At 41.7% G+C, this 14,150-nt stretch overlaps 4 protein-coding genes across 4 annotated transcripts in view; all 4 read left to right on the top strand.

The window, feature by feature from the left end:
* LOC128729078 (probable G-protein coupled receptor No18) overlaps window positions 1-13,183 on the top strand; it is a 74,050-nt gene extending 60,867 nt beyond the window's left edge. The window contains exons 2-3 of the mRNA XM_053822729.1: window positions 11,856-12,014; window positions 12,095-13,183. Of these exons, the coding sequence (XP_053678704.1) occupies window positions 11,856-12,014; window positions 12,095-13,183 (1,248 nt within the window). The remainder of the gene's footprint in view (window positions 1-11,855; window positions 12,015-12,094) is intronic.
* On the top strand, window positions 135-1,580 carry LOC128729079 (uncharacterized). The gene has a single exon (XM_053822730.1). It carries the CDS (start codon window positions 211-213, stop codon window positions 1,447-1,449), a length of 1,239 nt encoding a protein of 412 aa, XP_053678705.1. The 5' UTR covers window positions 135-210; the 3' UTR covers window positions 1,450-1,580.
* On the top strand, window positions 1,881-3,253 carry LOC128729084 (uncharacterized). The gene has a single exon (XM_053822734.1). It carries the CDS (start codon window positions 1,899-1,901, stop codon window positions 3,066-3,068), a length of 1,170 nt encoding a protein of 389 aa, XP_053678709.1. The 5' UTR covers window positions 1,881-1,898; the 3' UTR covers window positions 3,069-3,253.
* Window positions 5,623-7,592, top strand: LOC128729080 (uncharacterized). The gene has a single exon (XM_053822731.1). It carries the CDS (start codon window positions 5,773-5,775, stop codon window positions 6,997-6,999), a length of 1,227 nt encoding a protein of 408 aa, XP_053678706.1. The 5' UTR covers window positions 5,623-5,772; the 3' UTR covers window positions 7,000-7,592.
* Window positions 13,184-14,150: the final 967 nt, after the last annotated feature.

Raw genomic sequence — 14,150 nt, 5'->3', positions numbered from 1 at the left:
AACATTTACCTATTATCATATGTATGCAGACGAATGAGTTGTAACAGGACAAATTGCAAAACAAGATGGAAATTAGATTGATTTTTTTCTTATAAAAGCCTCATACGACGAGTAAAAGCCCAAGTCAACTCTCTTCTGTCGTTCAGAAGCACGCTATTTAGCAGCTTAGTTGGGCAACGATACAGATTGAAAGCAACGTGTGATAAAAACATGGTAGTGGCAACCCTTTTGATACTTATTGGCAGTTGGTCAGCATTTTCTGATGCTTTACCACAAGTTGGTGACCCATTTCAAGATGAACCGGATCAATGTGAGATCAAAGTGAGCACAGAGATGCTACAGTCACTAACGGATTCTATACGCATGGAGATGCTCTGTGATAACCTCTTCACCAACTTATTGCAACACTTCCACGACACGCGGCAAAACTTGACCGATTGTTTGGCACGAGAGGGTTCAATTAGCGCAACTGAAACGTCTTCTACATTCTGCCAGCTTTTGCTAGATGATGCACAGCGACAGATGGAGCAGGAGCGACGCAAGTATACGGCCGAAATGGAGGCACAATTGCACACTGTACAGCAGGAAGCACAAAAATACAACGATGAATACGTGGCTCTGCAAGGCAACCTCAACAATTTACTTGAAAATCGTACAGAACTATACTTAGATCTATTGCTAACCAATATTGCTATAGGAGACGTCAAGCAGGCGCATAAATATTATCATCTGTATCTAGAAAACAAACCGGCAGATAAACTATACGATCACATCGTACGCTCAGTGTATCGCGTATCAAAATATCAAAACCAGCGCCTCATCAATCTAATCCACTTTATACGTGAAATCAGTGACACCAAGCCAAGGGTCACTCTTTACCGCCTGGTAAAGATAGAGATGATGAAGCGACCGAGCCAGCGCGATAGCTATCTTTCCGCTATCTTTGCGCTTAATGTCAACGCTGATAGCACCGTACGAGCCGCTGATCAGAGCCTCTTCTCAGACATGATGGGAATGATCGAAAAACGATGGAAGGATCAAATAGTGGCAGGAAACTTCCAAGAAGTAGCAAACTTCGCTGGTAACCAACCAAAATACTTCGAGCTAATGCAAGAGCGTCTAGCAACGGTAGATAACAATTTATGGCAGAAGCTTAAGTTTGACAAATTTGTCATGTACCCGAATTCACTACCTCGGTCTAATCAGCGATTGGAAGCCTTCCAACATATTTTACGTCAAATCGAGGAAAGGAGTAAGAAAAATTCACACACATTTTTAATTCAGACGGCACACCAGCTGAATATATGCGAAGAATTCATCAAAAAAAGCAACTCCGATCAAAAAGTGAAACAAATGCTTGAACAGATGAAGCGCAAATTTGCACAATTTTCATCAAACAAAGGTTATGACTATTATTTAAAAGAGTCGCGCAAACCATCCAAAGGATAAAAGAGACTAGCCAACGTAAAATACATCCTTTTTGTAAACTTTGCAGATAAACACAGCAGAAGTTATTCCTATCCAAAACGTAGTGTAGTATTCAACAGCAAAATATAATAAAATTATCTTCAACAACGTTGGGATGCAAAAACTTTGTGGAAGTGTATGTGTTTTTTTTTCATTAACTTTGATCGCATCAATATTCTTCTCTTCATGCACTGTCTGCTTTGTAAAATAAAAGTAAAATATGATGTTTGTTTGAAAGATTGCTTACAAACGCGAGAAATATTTACTATTCATTTATTATGATACCGATCGCTGCCTTTACATACAACGTGGCAACGCAGGCATATATATTATATGTATATATAAGCTTTTTAAGCCATCGTGCTTTACAAATTAATAAGAGTGTTTTCTGTGATTGTACGCTTGAACTTTGATATAGCGCTACCTGCAGCATGAATTTTAATATTCAATTCTGCTTCAAATTGTGGATTTTTTACAGTATTAGTGGGATAAGTACTTGCATGCTCGATGTAACTAAAGATATGTTGAACAGTTTGATGATTTCGAAGCAAAGTGAACTTAGTTGCGAAGATTTGTGGAGCAATATTTTGTCACAAATTAGTTCTACCCACCAAAATCTGACCGACTGCCAAAAACACGAGCAAAATTTCCAATCTCCAATAACAAATTTTAACTCCTGTCAACAATTAGTGGAAGATGTGAAAAATAACACATTTCTAGAACATGAAAATTTGATAGCCAAAATCAACTCTAAACTAGTCGAGACCAAACAAAAAGTGGAAAAAGAGCAACAGAAAACAATAAATTCTCAAAGAGACATTGAAAATATTCGCAAGGAAATCCAAACCTTTTATCACGACCTTCTGCTGCTTAACATAGATTTAGGTGATGTGCGACAGGCTATCAAATATTATAGACTTTTTAAATTGTATCAGAATGCCAGTAAATTAGTCAACTCCTTAATACAATCGGCATACCGTGACAAAAAACACGAAAACAAACGCCTTGAAAACTTATTAGCATTTGTTCGAAATTTGGCTAGCAGCTCAGACAAAGTCTTGCTCTATCGGTTGATCCAAGGTGAAATAATGAAGCGTACAACGCAAAATTTAAGTTACCTAGCAATGATAGCCTCATTGGATATGGCAAAAGTTGTTTTCAAAAAAGAATACAAAGAAGACCAAAAGCTATACTTGAAAATGTTTGAGCAAATTCTAAGACGCTGGAGATTTCAAATACTTTCAGGTAACTATAAAGACATAGTGGACTTTGCTATTAGGTATCCACTATATTTTGAAATGGTAGAATCTAGAATACCAACGATAAATTCCAAAATTTGGCCCCAGATTAGCTTCAACCAGTTTACAACGTATCCTAATCAGCTACCCCTGCTCAAACAACGACTGGAAGCTTTTCGAATAATCATGCTACAGATTAAACAAAGAAACAAAATTAATTTCGCCAATCGATTATCGATGTTAGCTAAGCAGATTTCAATCTGTGAAACATTCATGAAAAATCAAAAGAATGACCAATCAGGTCAAGAATTGTTGTTAAAATTAAAAATTCAATTCTCTGATTTTGATTTTGAAAAATTATGAGTACTATCTGAAAAATTATAACAGTCTACAACCTACTAAGGCAATCAAAATGAAATGGAGCCGTGGAAAAAAACGTAATAAACAATAGCTTTTGCAATTGAGCAAAACATTTCATTTACGACTTATACTATCGTTGATTTTTTTACATTTTTCATTATATAAAATTTATTAGAGCTTTATTTGACACCAGTTAAAAACATATTGAAAATAAATTACCGTTTAACTCGAATGTTAATCCAATGCAAATTCTCGGATATTGCACTTTCATTGCGTCGCATTTATTGAGCGTGAAGTTCTTTCACCTGATTTGTTCAGTAAACCAATGTGCCTTGAACATGCTATCATTACAGTATAGTTTTACCAGCTATTGAAATATTTACTATTTAACAATGCATCGGTTGACGATGCGGCGTATTGCATCATGCGCACTTTCACTACGAGCAAAATTTGGGATGTATCGTTCGTCTCGACGTTTCATGAGCTTGTCACCTCTTCGATCCATACAAATTTCCAATCCGTAGCGTTGTGCATGGGTGTGTTTGCTATCGTCGTGAGCACCGCGCGTACCGCTCAACACCCCGCTCCACACAGCTCCCACAAACTAGCTCATTTTTCTTGTCACTCGTATCGGCCGGGGTCGTCACGAGTTTTTGTTCCGTTCTGTCTGTACCAAAACTATCTCCGCACTCGTCTTGAGCTTCAAACCCGTACTGAGCGGCCCTAACGTAGCTCAATCACTCAATGTTATTATCAGAACGGAATGTCCGTGGAACAACGACTAGAAGTTTGTAGCGATCGCTTATATTTAGCGAATTTCAATTAGGGGTTTCCCATTCTTAATAAATTAATAATTTCAAAATAAGTTTAACCCTTTCCGATGCCTCAACAAAATGGTTCAACCATTTAAGCAAATCACACAGTAGAAGAAAACCGGAGGGAAAACCGTATGGGACAATTTATTTTATCAATTTTGTAATCGTCGCGAAATTGTCTAAATTACGTTTACGATAGCTTTTCCTATAGGAGAGATGCATTCATAAGATGCCATGCATGCGAAATTCATTGACTTCAATTTAAAGCATAGACCGGCAATTGTTTCTACGATTGGTTTGCAAAGCACATTTTCATAACGATTCAGGTGCTTGTTTATATTAACAAAATATGGTATTGAATTTACTCACAACCGAGGGTAGGCTTTCTGGTAAAAGATACAGCAATTCGTACATTTAGCCAATCGCTTCGATCAGAAAGCTATTGGATTGGTTTTACCCTTAGCGAAGGAATTCTGTTTATGATAAACACCGAAGAAGCAAATCCAGTACAATTGAAAGTATGCGGAATGATAAGGAATGAATGATTGGTTGACGATGGGAATCACGATATCGGGGGATCGATGGATATTACCAACGTATTTATTACCGATCGATATATTACCTACCGAGCTCCATCACCTAAACATGGGAAATGGAAGTCCTTCCCTGCAAACCAGCCAGATATGGATAACGCTTTTGTAAGGTTGAGTTAAAGTCCGTAATTATGTTCAATGTTTTTTCTACTTTCATATAAATAATATCGACTGTTGAAAGATTAGTTTTTTATATTGTCAAAGACATATGATTTTGACTGAAATATTTACGCTCATATCTCTTGATGGTTCCTACTCATTTGCTCAAAAGAAATAATTTAGTCTGTAAGAAGTTTAATCCAAGCACACTTAGCGCCAAATACCCTAATCATTTTTTTAAATCCACTAAAAATATCTGTCTTTTTGATTGTGATGTGCCGACCATGAACGTGAAATAATGGTGCAGATCAGAAACAAACTTGCGAGACGGTATTTTGCTAGGCAAATTCAAGTCAGTTTCACGTTATGGGTATAATGGGGTTCTCAGCGATCTCAAAATATATTTTAATCGGCGTCATAATTTGGTCTTAAAAGAAAGAAAGTCAACCGTTAGCAACGGGGCACATAATATGAGACTCGACGGCTGAATCGGTAAATTTTCGACGCTCAATCATTTCAAGACAAAACTTCATCTCATCAGTTCCAACTTCTCCCCTCTCTAATTCGACCCGAAATAATTCAAATTTGCAAAGAAAAGGAAGAGAGGCAGAAAAAGCAAGGCAGCCAAGCACAACAAAGACCCTAAACAGAACGAATAAGAGCATAGGGGGGAGAATCGTTTCGACACTTAGAACACTCAGAGCTAATGTTCCACTCCGACATGCACTCGCGGCCACACGGTCAAGAAGAGCTTGAAGCGAAAATAACGAGAGCAGAGCGTACGGGCGGGCCTGAGCTTCCTTCCACATGGATTTTTTTTTATTTCATGATCACTCAATTTTACGCGAGCGCCATTGATTTGCAACACATGCTAGGCAACATCCTCATGAAACGTCGACTTTTTACTGCATCTCGACGTCGACGCGACGGTCGAGGCGACGATACGAAACGTCGGCTCGACGGTCGAGCCGACGATATTTAACGTCGCCACTGCCCTAAATGCTAGTCGTGTTGTTTCAATAATTGTACCGAGGATGGTTGCATCCGTTAATCTCAGCAGTGCAAATAATGTTGCGACACTGCAGTAACCTCTACAAGTTCGTTGAGTATAAATTGAACACATCTCTAATGCATTTGTAGTCTACGATTTATAATTAGTTCTATACTTTACAAATCGAAACAAACCTAAGGAGTTAAAAAATGGTAGTTCAAAAGCATGGTGTTGCCTTGATAGCTTTGTGGATTAGTTGGACATCAGTGTTATCAGGAATGGTATCAAAGGAATGTGTGATCGAAGTGACTCAGGACATGGCAAAGCACCTTGTTGACAGTAAGCAAAACGATGTACCATGTGACAGCTTATGGAACAGCCTATTGCTACACGTTTACTACGCTCAAAAAAACCTAACCGAATGCCTTACACGTGATAACGCTGTACTCAACACTCCAGAGCCATCATTAAACGACTGTCAACAGCAGCTGCAAAATAGCAAGCAAAACATGGAGCATGAGCGGCAAATTTACAGTATTGAAATGCAAAAAAAGCTTCACGTCACCCAACTGGATATCAGAAAATATGTAAGAGACACGTCGGAAGTGCAAAGTAGCCTGCTGAAGGTTAATCATGACATAAAATCGTTCCACAAAGAACTGCTGTTTTTAAGCATTGATGAAGGCGATTCCAAGCGGGCTATAAAGTACTATCATCTTTATCTAGAAAATCAACATCTAGGCAACCTCTTTGATAACATAGTTGAATCAGTGTACCGCGATCCAGCAAAAGAAAATGCACGACTCATGAAGTTGCTCGAATTTGTAAAAAAGTTGCCAGGTACCAGTTTGAAACTTTCCATGTATAACCTAGTTAAAACGAAAATCATGAAGCGCCCACAACAGCGCGATGGCTATTTGGGCATGGTTACTGCCTTGGATGTAAGCAAGATAGCTTTTGCTGAAAATTTACACGAACAAGCGCATAGCTTATACTTAGAGTTATTCAATCTTGCCTTGAATAGCCTGAGAAACGAGATAGCATTAGGACATTACGATGAAGTTATCGCTTTTGCTACGAGTTTTCCAGAGTATTTTGAACAGGTTGAAAATCGGTTCTCAACCATGGACAAAGACGTATGGCATCGAGCTGACTTCAACAAATTTGTAACGTATCCAAACCAATTACCTTTACCTAAGCAGCGGCTTGAAGCATTCAGGATGATACTGCTTCAAATCAATCAAAGAAATAGGCAAAATTTTGCTGATCGGCTGACGAAAGTTGCGAAAGAATTAGATGCTTGTGAGACGTTTATCAAAACCGTTAGGTATGAGCAAGCTGATCAAGATAAGCTTACGAGTGTGAAACAACTTTTCTCAGAGCTAGACGCCAACAGAGACTACAATCACTATCGTGAAGCATCTCTGAGACTCTAATTTGATAACATTTAGTATTATCAGCAATATAGAAACTCACGCTACACTACGGTAAACTCTGCCAGCACAATATCTACAACACATCTGCTCCCAACTATATCACATAATAAATAAAACACCATGCACACTAAGAGAATAATTAATGTACTAGATTTTATTTACTATTATGTTCCATTCCATGGAACTGTTATGTTCCATTATCTATGAAACATTAAACTACCTAGAAACACTTAAGTTTTTCAAAAAATTAGGATTGAAGTTAAACACCAGAACACTAATTTCCATTGACTTACGAATAACTGCTCGATTATTCTTGGGGAGCTCGATGCCCGATGGCGTTAGCACGCGTTTTCGGCACAAACACACGATAGTATCTTGTTCGAATCTCGACTGAGCCTCCTCCATACGTAGGACTGACTATTCTGCCACATGAAAATTCTATGTCATAGAAAGCCTTAGCTTAGCAAAGCAGGCCTTGATCGTACACCGGTTGTCGTGCCATTGAAAAGAAGAAGAAGATCGAATAACCGCGAACTGAACCGCCAACCAAATAAACAAATAAATAAATAATCATCAAACAGCACTGATTAATTCTAGCGATTAAAAGGTGGTCATCGCTTTTTAATCGCTAGAACCGAATCGATTAATGCGATAATATAATTGTATCATATGCCACCTACTCAAAGACACTTTTCTTTCCGTTTGTGTCCTTGACCACGAGCCTACAAAAATAATCGATACCGAGAATCCTGGAGTCATTCGAGTGTTTCCTCATCATGACAGCTGCTTTCACTTTATTATTATTATTGCCCGATTGATTGCTGTTTCTTTCCATCTACGTTTGTACAGCATTCATCTGCTATCCCTACCTTGCCTGAACGACGGTAATTTATTGCTATTTGAAATTAATTTATGTCATCGGTGATATTACTTCCCGTGCCAATTTTATCTAGCCGCTGTGCAGCGTAGTTTCCGTATACGCATTGAGGAGATGACTATCATAGCAAGACCAAGGCGTCCCACAAGGATTTCAGCTTCGGTTCTTTTCGAAAAAGAAAAAAACCTTCACTCCTTTCTCTCAGTCCGTCCCACCGACTTGCAGACTAGGTAGCATGGGACGACAGATGAAATCGTAACGGACGCGATTGTGTCGTCCAGGAAATTGGTTCGTTCGATGAAAATGAGCAGAATCTTGATTCGTATCCTGGCGGCTATTGGTGTGGTTTGGCTGACCGAACGCTGCCGTGTGGCTGGAAGAACCTTCACGCTTTCAGCGTTTCTTAAGTTGTCCTGCCACTCCATGTGGTTCTTCTGCCCGGTGCTACCGCTCGAGCAAAATCGATAATCGACCATTAAACTTTAAGCAGCAGTGCACAAGGAAACGAACAAGAGAAAGTAATAAATCTTCGATTTCCAGCTTTTCCCTTTCCGGACTTTGGGCGCTTTTCGAGTGGAACCGACCGAGCCGAACCGAGGCGATCCGAGACGGGCACGGTTGCCATTTTCGACGAGGTGCCCATCGTTTTTGCAGCTTTTTGGCTGGGTGGAAAATTGGAGGGTGAATTTATGATTCTCGCTACCAGCTTGGGGTTTTGGGAGGAGGGTACCAAACCAGTCGCACACAAAGGCGTCCGTCTACTACCCGTTAACCTCAAATCGCCATCGCCAAGCCATTGGGTAGCCAGTGAAACATTGATTGCCTTTTAGCATATTTAATACTATCGTTTGGTGATAATACTTTGCCTAGTACATAACGTGTGGCAAATAGGTGTAAGACCTGTCGAAAAAAGACACCGAATGATGCGCTCTTCGAGGGCAACGCATCCGACAAGTGCGAAGAGACAAGAATGGTAGTAACAACATGTGGCGATTTATTATAAACGATAACATTTCATTCACTTGATGATCAACCCACTCATTTTGTTAAAACGAAACATGCTTTCTATCTCTAGAAAGCTTAATCTTTCTCTATTAGCTTTCTGCTACTGTTAAAGACAGGAGAAGAATAACGATTGGCGCGAAGTATATGATTATTGATGGTTATCTTTGATTGGTATGCTTTCTCGTTCCCATTAAGCGAATTTTATACCAGAACAATCTAAAAGAATCGGTAGAATACACTTGCGGCCTCTTATTTGTTAAACGTTGGTCTAATGTACATGCAACCCAGCATCAACAACACTCCTTCATTCTCCAGCATCTCGCATTCTCCAGCGAAAGGCAACGCTAGTTGCCAACGTCTTAGTAAGAACGAAGGAATAAAAAAACCGCACGCTACACAATACATAAAATTAACCATAAAGCACGTTTCTATCACACGAGAAAATGCTGCGTATGGTTGCGCCATTCCTAGCTGCAACTGCTTGGCATTGTTTTGCATTGCTTGCGGCTGATGAACGACGCTGCTCTCGCACTTCCTAACATCGCTACACGGGTAAAGGTAAACAGCCATTATTACAGCATACGCGACAACGCCTTTATGATTCGGCCACATACGTTCCCCCAATTACGTACTGCTTGAAAATGCAGGTAGGGACTATATCGGCGTTAGGAGAAGTAAAACCGCTGCTAGCACCGTACAAGTGTATATTTCTGGGAAACTGGTCCATACTAGGCACAGCAGGTTTTATTTTATCATAAAGCCTCTATAAAACAGGTTCACAAATTCACAGAGCTTCGACCGGCCTATTCCGGATACGGGCGAAACGGCGCGATGATGGATCAGTAGCGAATCGCGTGCTCCAACGATGGCGGGTCATCTGACGGGAAATAGATACTTATATTAGCTGCACCATGACCCGAGCCCCAAATGTCTTTTTGATTACGGCAGCGGGCGATGGAAGCGTGTAAGTTTGTTGAACTAAAAAGTACGCACAGAAAACCATGCCCCTGATCCGATGGTACCATATCTGCGGCATAGAACTAACGGCTTTATGGATTCAAATGATTCAAAACTTTCTTTGGAGTGATACCAATCACGTGCAACAGGACAAAGCTGGCATATAGTGATCAGCCAAACACAGAACCTCTTTCTCCGATTGGTGTCTTCTGCACCAGACGCAAGAGATTACCGTTCGGTTTTAATAACCCTTATGGAAAAGTGGGCTTACTTCACTTTTGATTACTTACCCATGCAGTTGACATTTTGGATACGAACCATTGACTTAACTCCATTCGCTTCAGTTCATTGAATTTTGGTCTAAAAAGATGTGATAATAATCGTTTGTGCGCAATAGACGATCTTCCCGTCAGTGGGACGAACAACGTATCGCCAACGATTTTTGTATCGCGTATCGTGCCTGGGGATACTTTAGAGCAATACAAGCAAGTGAGTGCAATGCTATACGTTGAGCCATTCCTAGTTTCGTCTTTGAAAGTTTTCTATTTCATTAAACTCATCTTTCTCTATTGCTCTTGACACACCTTATACAATTGGGTAATGTAACTAATCTCAAGTGAACAAAATGAATCTATTTTAACCGAGTATGTCCAGGATAAGGCAAATAAAGGGAGTAAATGCCCTTTGTATGTTACATTTACGGCTCATGTGGAGTTGTCCATCTTGTCGGTCACAATAAAAAAAATCTATTTTAAGATTGGATGTTGAAGACTTTATTTACTTATACAAAACGTGGGAACCGTTGCTCATCTGCTTTAAAACAAAATGTCTCCTAAACATGCACATTCCTAGCACTTAAGCCTTTGGCTTTAGGTAATTTAGAAAATAATATTAAAAAATTTTCCCTGTGAAGTAAAATTCCATTGGTTTACTCTGAAAACAGCATTGTTTTGTTATTGTCCGCTTTTGCTCCGAACTAAGCGGACGAGCCGTCATCTCCACCACATCAATCAAAAACGAGTTAACACGCTGCCACTTGCCGCTAATCAATTATCTTATATTTTCATGCTCACCCAGGGTACCATGATTGCCGTTGTAGCCGCCATCGTCCTAGACGTCGCCCTTGCTTTTACCCTTAAGGCCAAGGTCTGGATGTACGCTGAACACTGGGACCGCTTTCTCATTATCTCTGCTCGCCGGGGCATGCAACTGCGGGGTCGATGGAGCTAATCACACAAATTGGTTTGGACCAATTAAGGGTGCCGTCTTCCGGGAGGCCGTTCAGCTGCTAGCCCGGTCCAGCGCCCGCGAATATAATTTTGTTAATCTTGTCGCACCGCCTTATTGGTGGGGGAGGAGAAAATTTTTTTTGACAAACGTTATGCGCTAGATTCGTTGATCGACTGGTGAAGCCTAACTCGGTTCCGTTCTAATTTGATGGAATTAATTTCTATTTCGCAATGTAATTTATTTTTCTTGCTCACTTTGCTTCGAGCGCCGAGCGTTTGAAATCGCAAGGACAAACTTTTAAACGCTGAGCACGTCGCCGCCGTCAAACCAGACATTCGCTTCTATGGAAAAGCTTTACTAATCCTTACGTGTGTTTGCTTTATTTGATTTGTACTGTCCTTTTTATTATATTTTTTTATCTTCAAATATTTAACAAGAATAAATTCTGAGAAGCGTGTATGATGCTTTGCTTCATTCAAATTAAAAGGACCTGTCAAAAAACCACACGTCACAGGACAACTACTCTTCAAAAACTATACAATACCTCATGTATTATAATCACTACTAGTGTAAACAAAGGCGATGAAATACTCCTAAATGAAATACAACTGAACAAATTGTTTGCTTCGTTTTGATACTTCAATTCATGATTGACTAAAGATCAACACATAACCTGGAATTTTCATCTCCATTCTTTAAACTCTATACGTTGCAAAAATTAGATTTGACTCGAATGATTTGCTATACTATTGATTCTATTTTCTTTCCTTTCACTACACCTTTATAGCTGAGCCAAGATATTGGCTACGTGCTCTACTCGGCTCTCGGCTCATTCTACATACCGAGTTGCATCATGGTGTTTGTCTACATTCGAATCTACTTCGCAGCGAAAGCCCGTGCCCGACGTGGGATTCGCAAAAAGCCGTTGAAACCTCCGAGCGAACAGGTATGTGATTTCGAGTGCAGGCGCTGTTTTTAAAAGTAGTCTGCAGTATGCGTTGGTTTTCGTTTTACTTCCATCTGTAGGATACAAGCTTCACACGGAATGCCGGCACCGTACCAATGCCATCACTTCCTAGTGCCTCTAGCAATAACAATCAACAGTCAACGCACCAGCATCCCGTACAGCTCGGGACGGGATCCAGCGGTGCGGCTGGCAACATTAGTGGGACGACGCAGATTGCGACGATAGAGCCACCACCTCGGGGGGCCAGCTCGACTGATGGACCCCCGATGTCAATCCCAGTCGTAACCTGCGATTTTGCCTCGGACATGTCGACGAGCGAGGCGGCTACAGCCGAGCAGGACAATCACGGGCCGACCTCTCCAGTTGGAACAACCGCCCCTGGCCTATCGGCGCATGAACCTAAGGACACGCTTAAGGTAACGCAGCCCCTGCAGCAGGGTCGTGGCAGCAGTATCAACGGCATCTCGGCGGCGAGCAGTTCGGAACCAACCACCTCACCATCAACCACCGCTCGCAACCGTGCGCTCTCGGTCGGTATCGACACGGACATGGTGAGCGAGTTCGATCCCTCCAGCTCGGACTCCGGCGTCATCAGTCGATGTGCGGTAGTGAAACCGCTTAAGTTCCGCCTCTGTCAGCCGATTTTCGGTAAAGGCAAAGGAAAGACGCGCCAAGTGAATGCGAAGGCTAGTGTGCACGGTGGATCAGCCAGCGTGCGAGGCGGTGGCAACTGTACCCAGCCAATGCTAGGTGGTGGCGGCAACAGCTCGGCAGGTGGTGGTCAACAGGCAATCTCTCAGTTGATCGCAGCCAAGCAAACTGACAGCGCTTGTAGTGAACTAGAACCTGCCTTACCACCAAAGCCTAAGCAACGCGATCCGGAGAAAGAGAAGCGGCGAATCGCACGCAAGAAGGAGAAGCGTGCCACTCTTATTCTCGGCCTGATCATGGGCAGCTTTATTGCCTGCTGGCTGCCGTTCTTCTTTCTGTACATCCTGGTGCCAATATGTCCAGACTGCCACATTCCGGACAGCGCGTTCTCGCTGGCGTTTTGGCTCGGTTACATGAACTCGGCGCTCAATCCGGCCATCTACACCATCTTCAACAAAGACTTTCGGCGCGCTTTTCGGCGCATCTTATTCAAGTGATGTTTAGCGTACGTGTGCTGCTATCGCTGCGTCTCCCGTAGCATTGAGAAAGCTACGGAGCGGGCCATAGGCGGCGCACAGCTGGGCGGTGGCTATCGCGGCGGATACATGCGATGATAATACGCGCCCTTTGGAGGAGCGCTGTTGGCTCAGCACTGGCGCTGGCTCACCCTATCGTTTCTTCTTCAGCTCCCTCATCTCGAACTTTCATTCATCTTTACCGTCATCTTCATCGCGCTCACCGAGGTCTCATGCTGGAGGAAATCCGATGGGCGACTTGCGCCTGTGTGGTATGCAATGCTATCCGATCATCGGTAACACCACCGCTAGCTAACGAACTATCGCGAACAACTCACAAACTCACAAGTACCTAGGCACAGACACCGCAGCAGGAAGGTGCTCCATTACGCGTGGCAGCTGAGTGGCGCCAATGTGATCATTAGCAGTATATCCCCACCAATAACTCTCCCACCAAGCTAATGCGAATGCGCACCAAGGGAACATCGCAACATGCTATCGCTGGCAGTCTAGGAAAAAAATGAACTAAACTACGAATGAGTATTGTCAACATAAACTAGCGCACAACTCAAGACTGAACTCAGTCACGGCACAAAACACACCAATTCTTGTACGTGTAGCAAACGCAGATGGCAAATAAACGGAGCTGTTTGCAGCAATCTGGTGACGGCTGCCGCTGTCGCGCGAAAGGAGATAAAGGTGCGCCATTATCTACCAAGCGAAGATAATATCGAAATATTGTTAAGGAACGAATAAAAGAGAATTGAATTATACAAGAAATCTTTCTAATTAGCTACATCATATCGGCAGGTCCGGAAAGCCGTAAAAATCAAAATCAGACCCCAATTCTTCCCCTGAAAATGTATGCGCGGATGTCCCTAATAGTGATAAGTTACGCGATACGAATGTGAGCTAGAAAATCGGATAGTGCGTAAGTAAGCATCCCCAA

Source organism: Anopheles nili, chromosome X (genome assembly GCF_943737925.1).
Source record: "Anopheles nili chromosome X, idAnoNiliSN_F5_01, whole genome shotgun sequence".
Lineage (NCBI taxonomy): Eukaryota > Metazoa > Arthropoda > Insecta > Diptera > Culicidae > Anopheles > Anopheles nili.
Note: the sequence above shows the minus strand (reverse complement) of the source record. Positions and strands in the feature narration are given on the sequence as shown.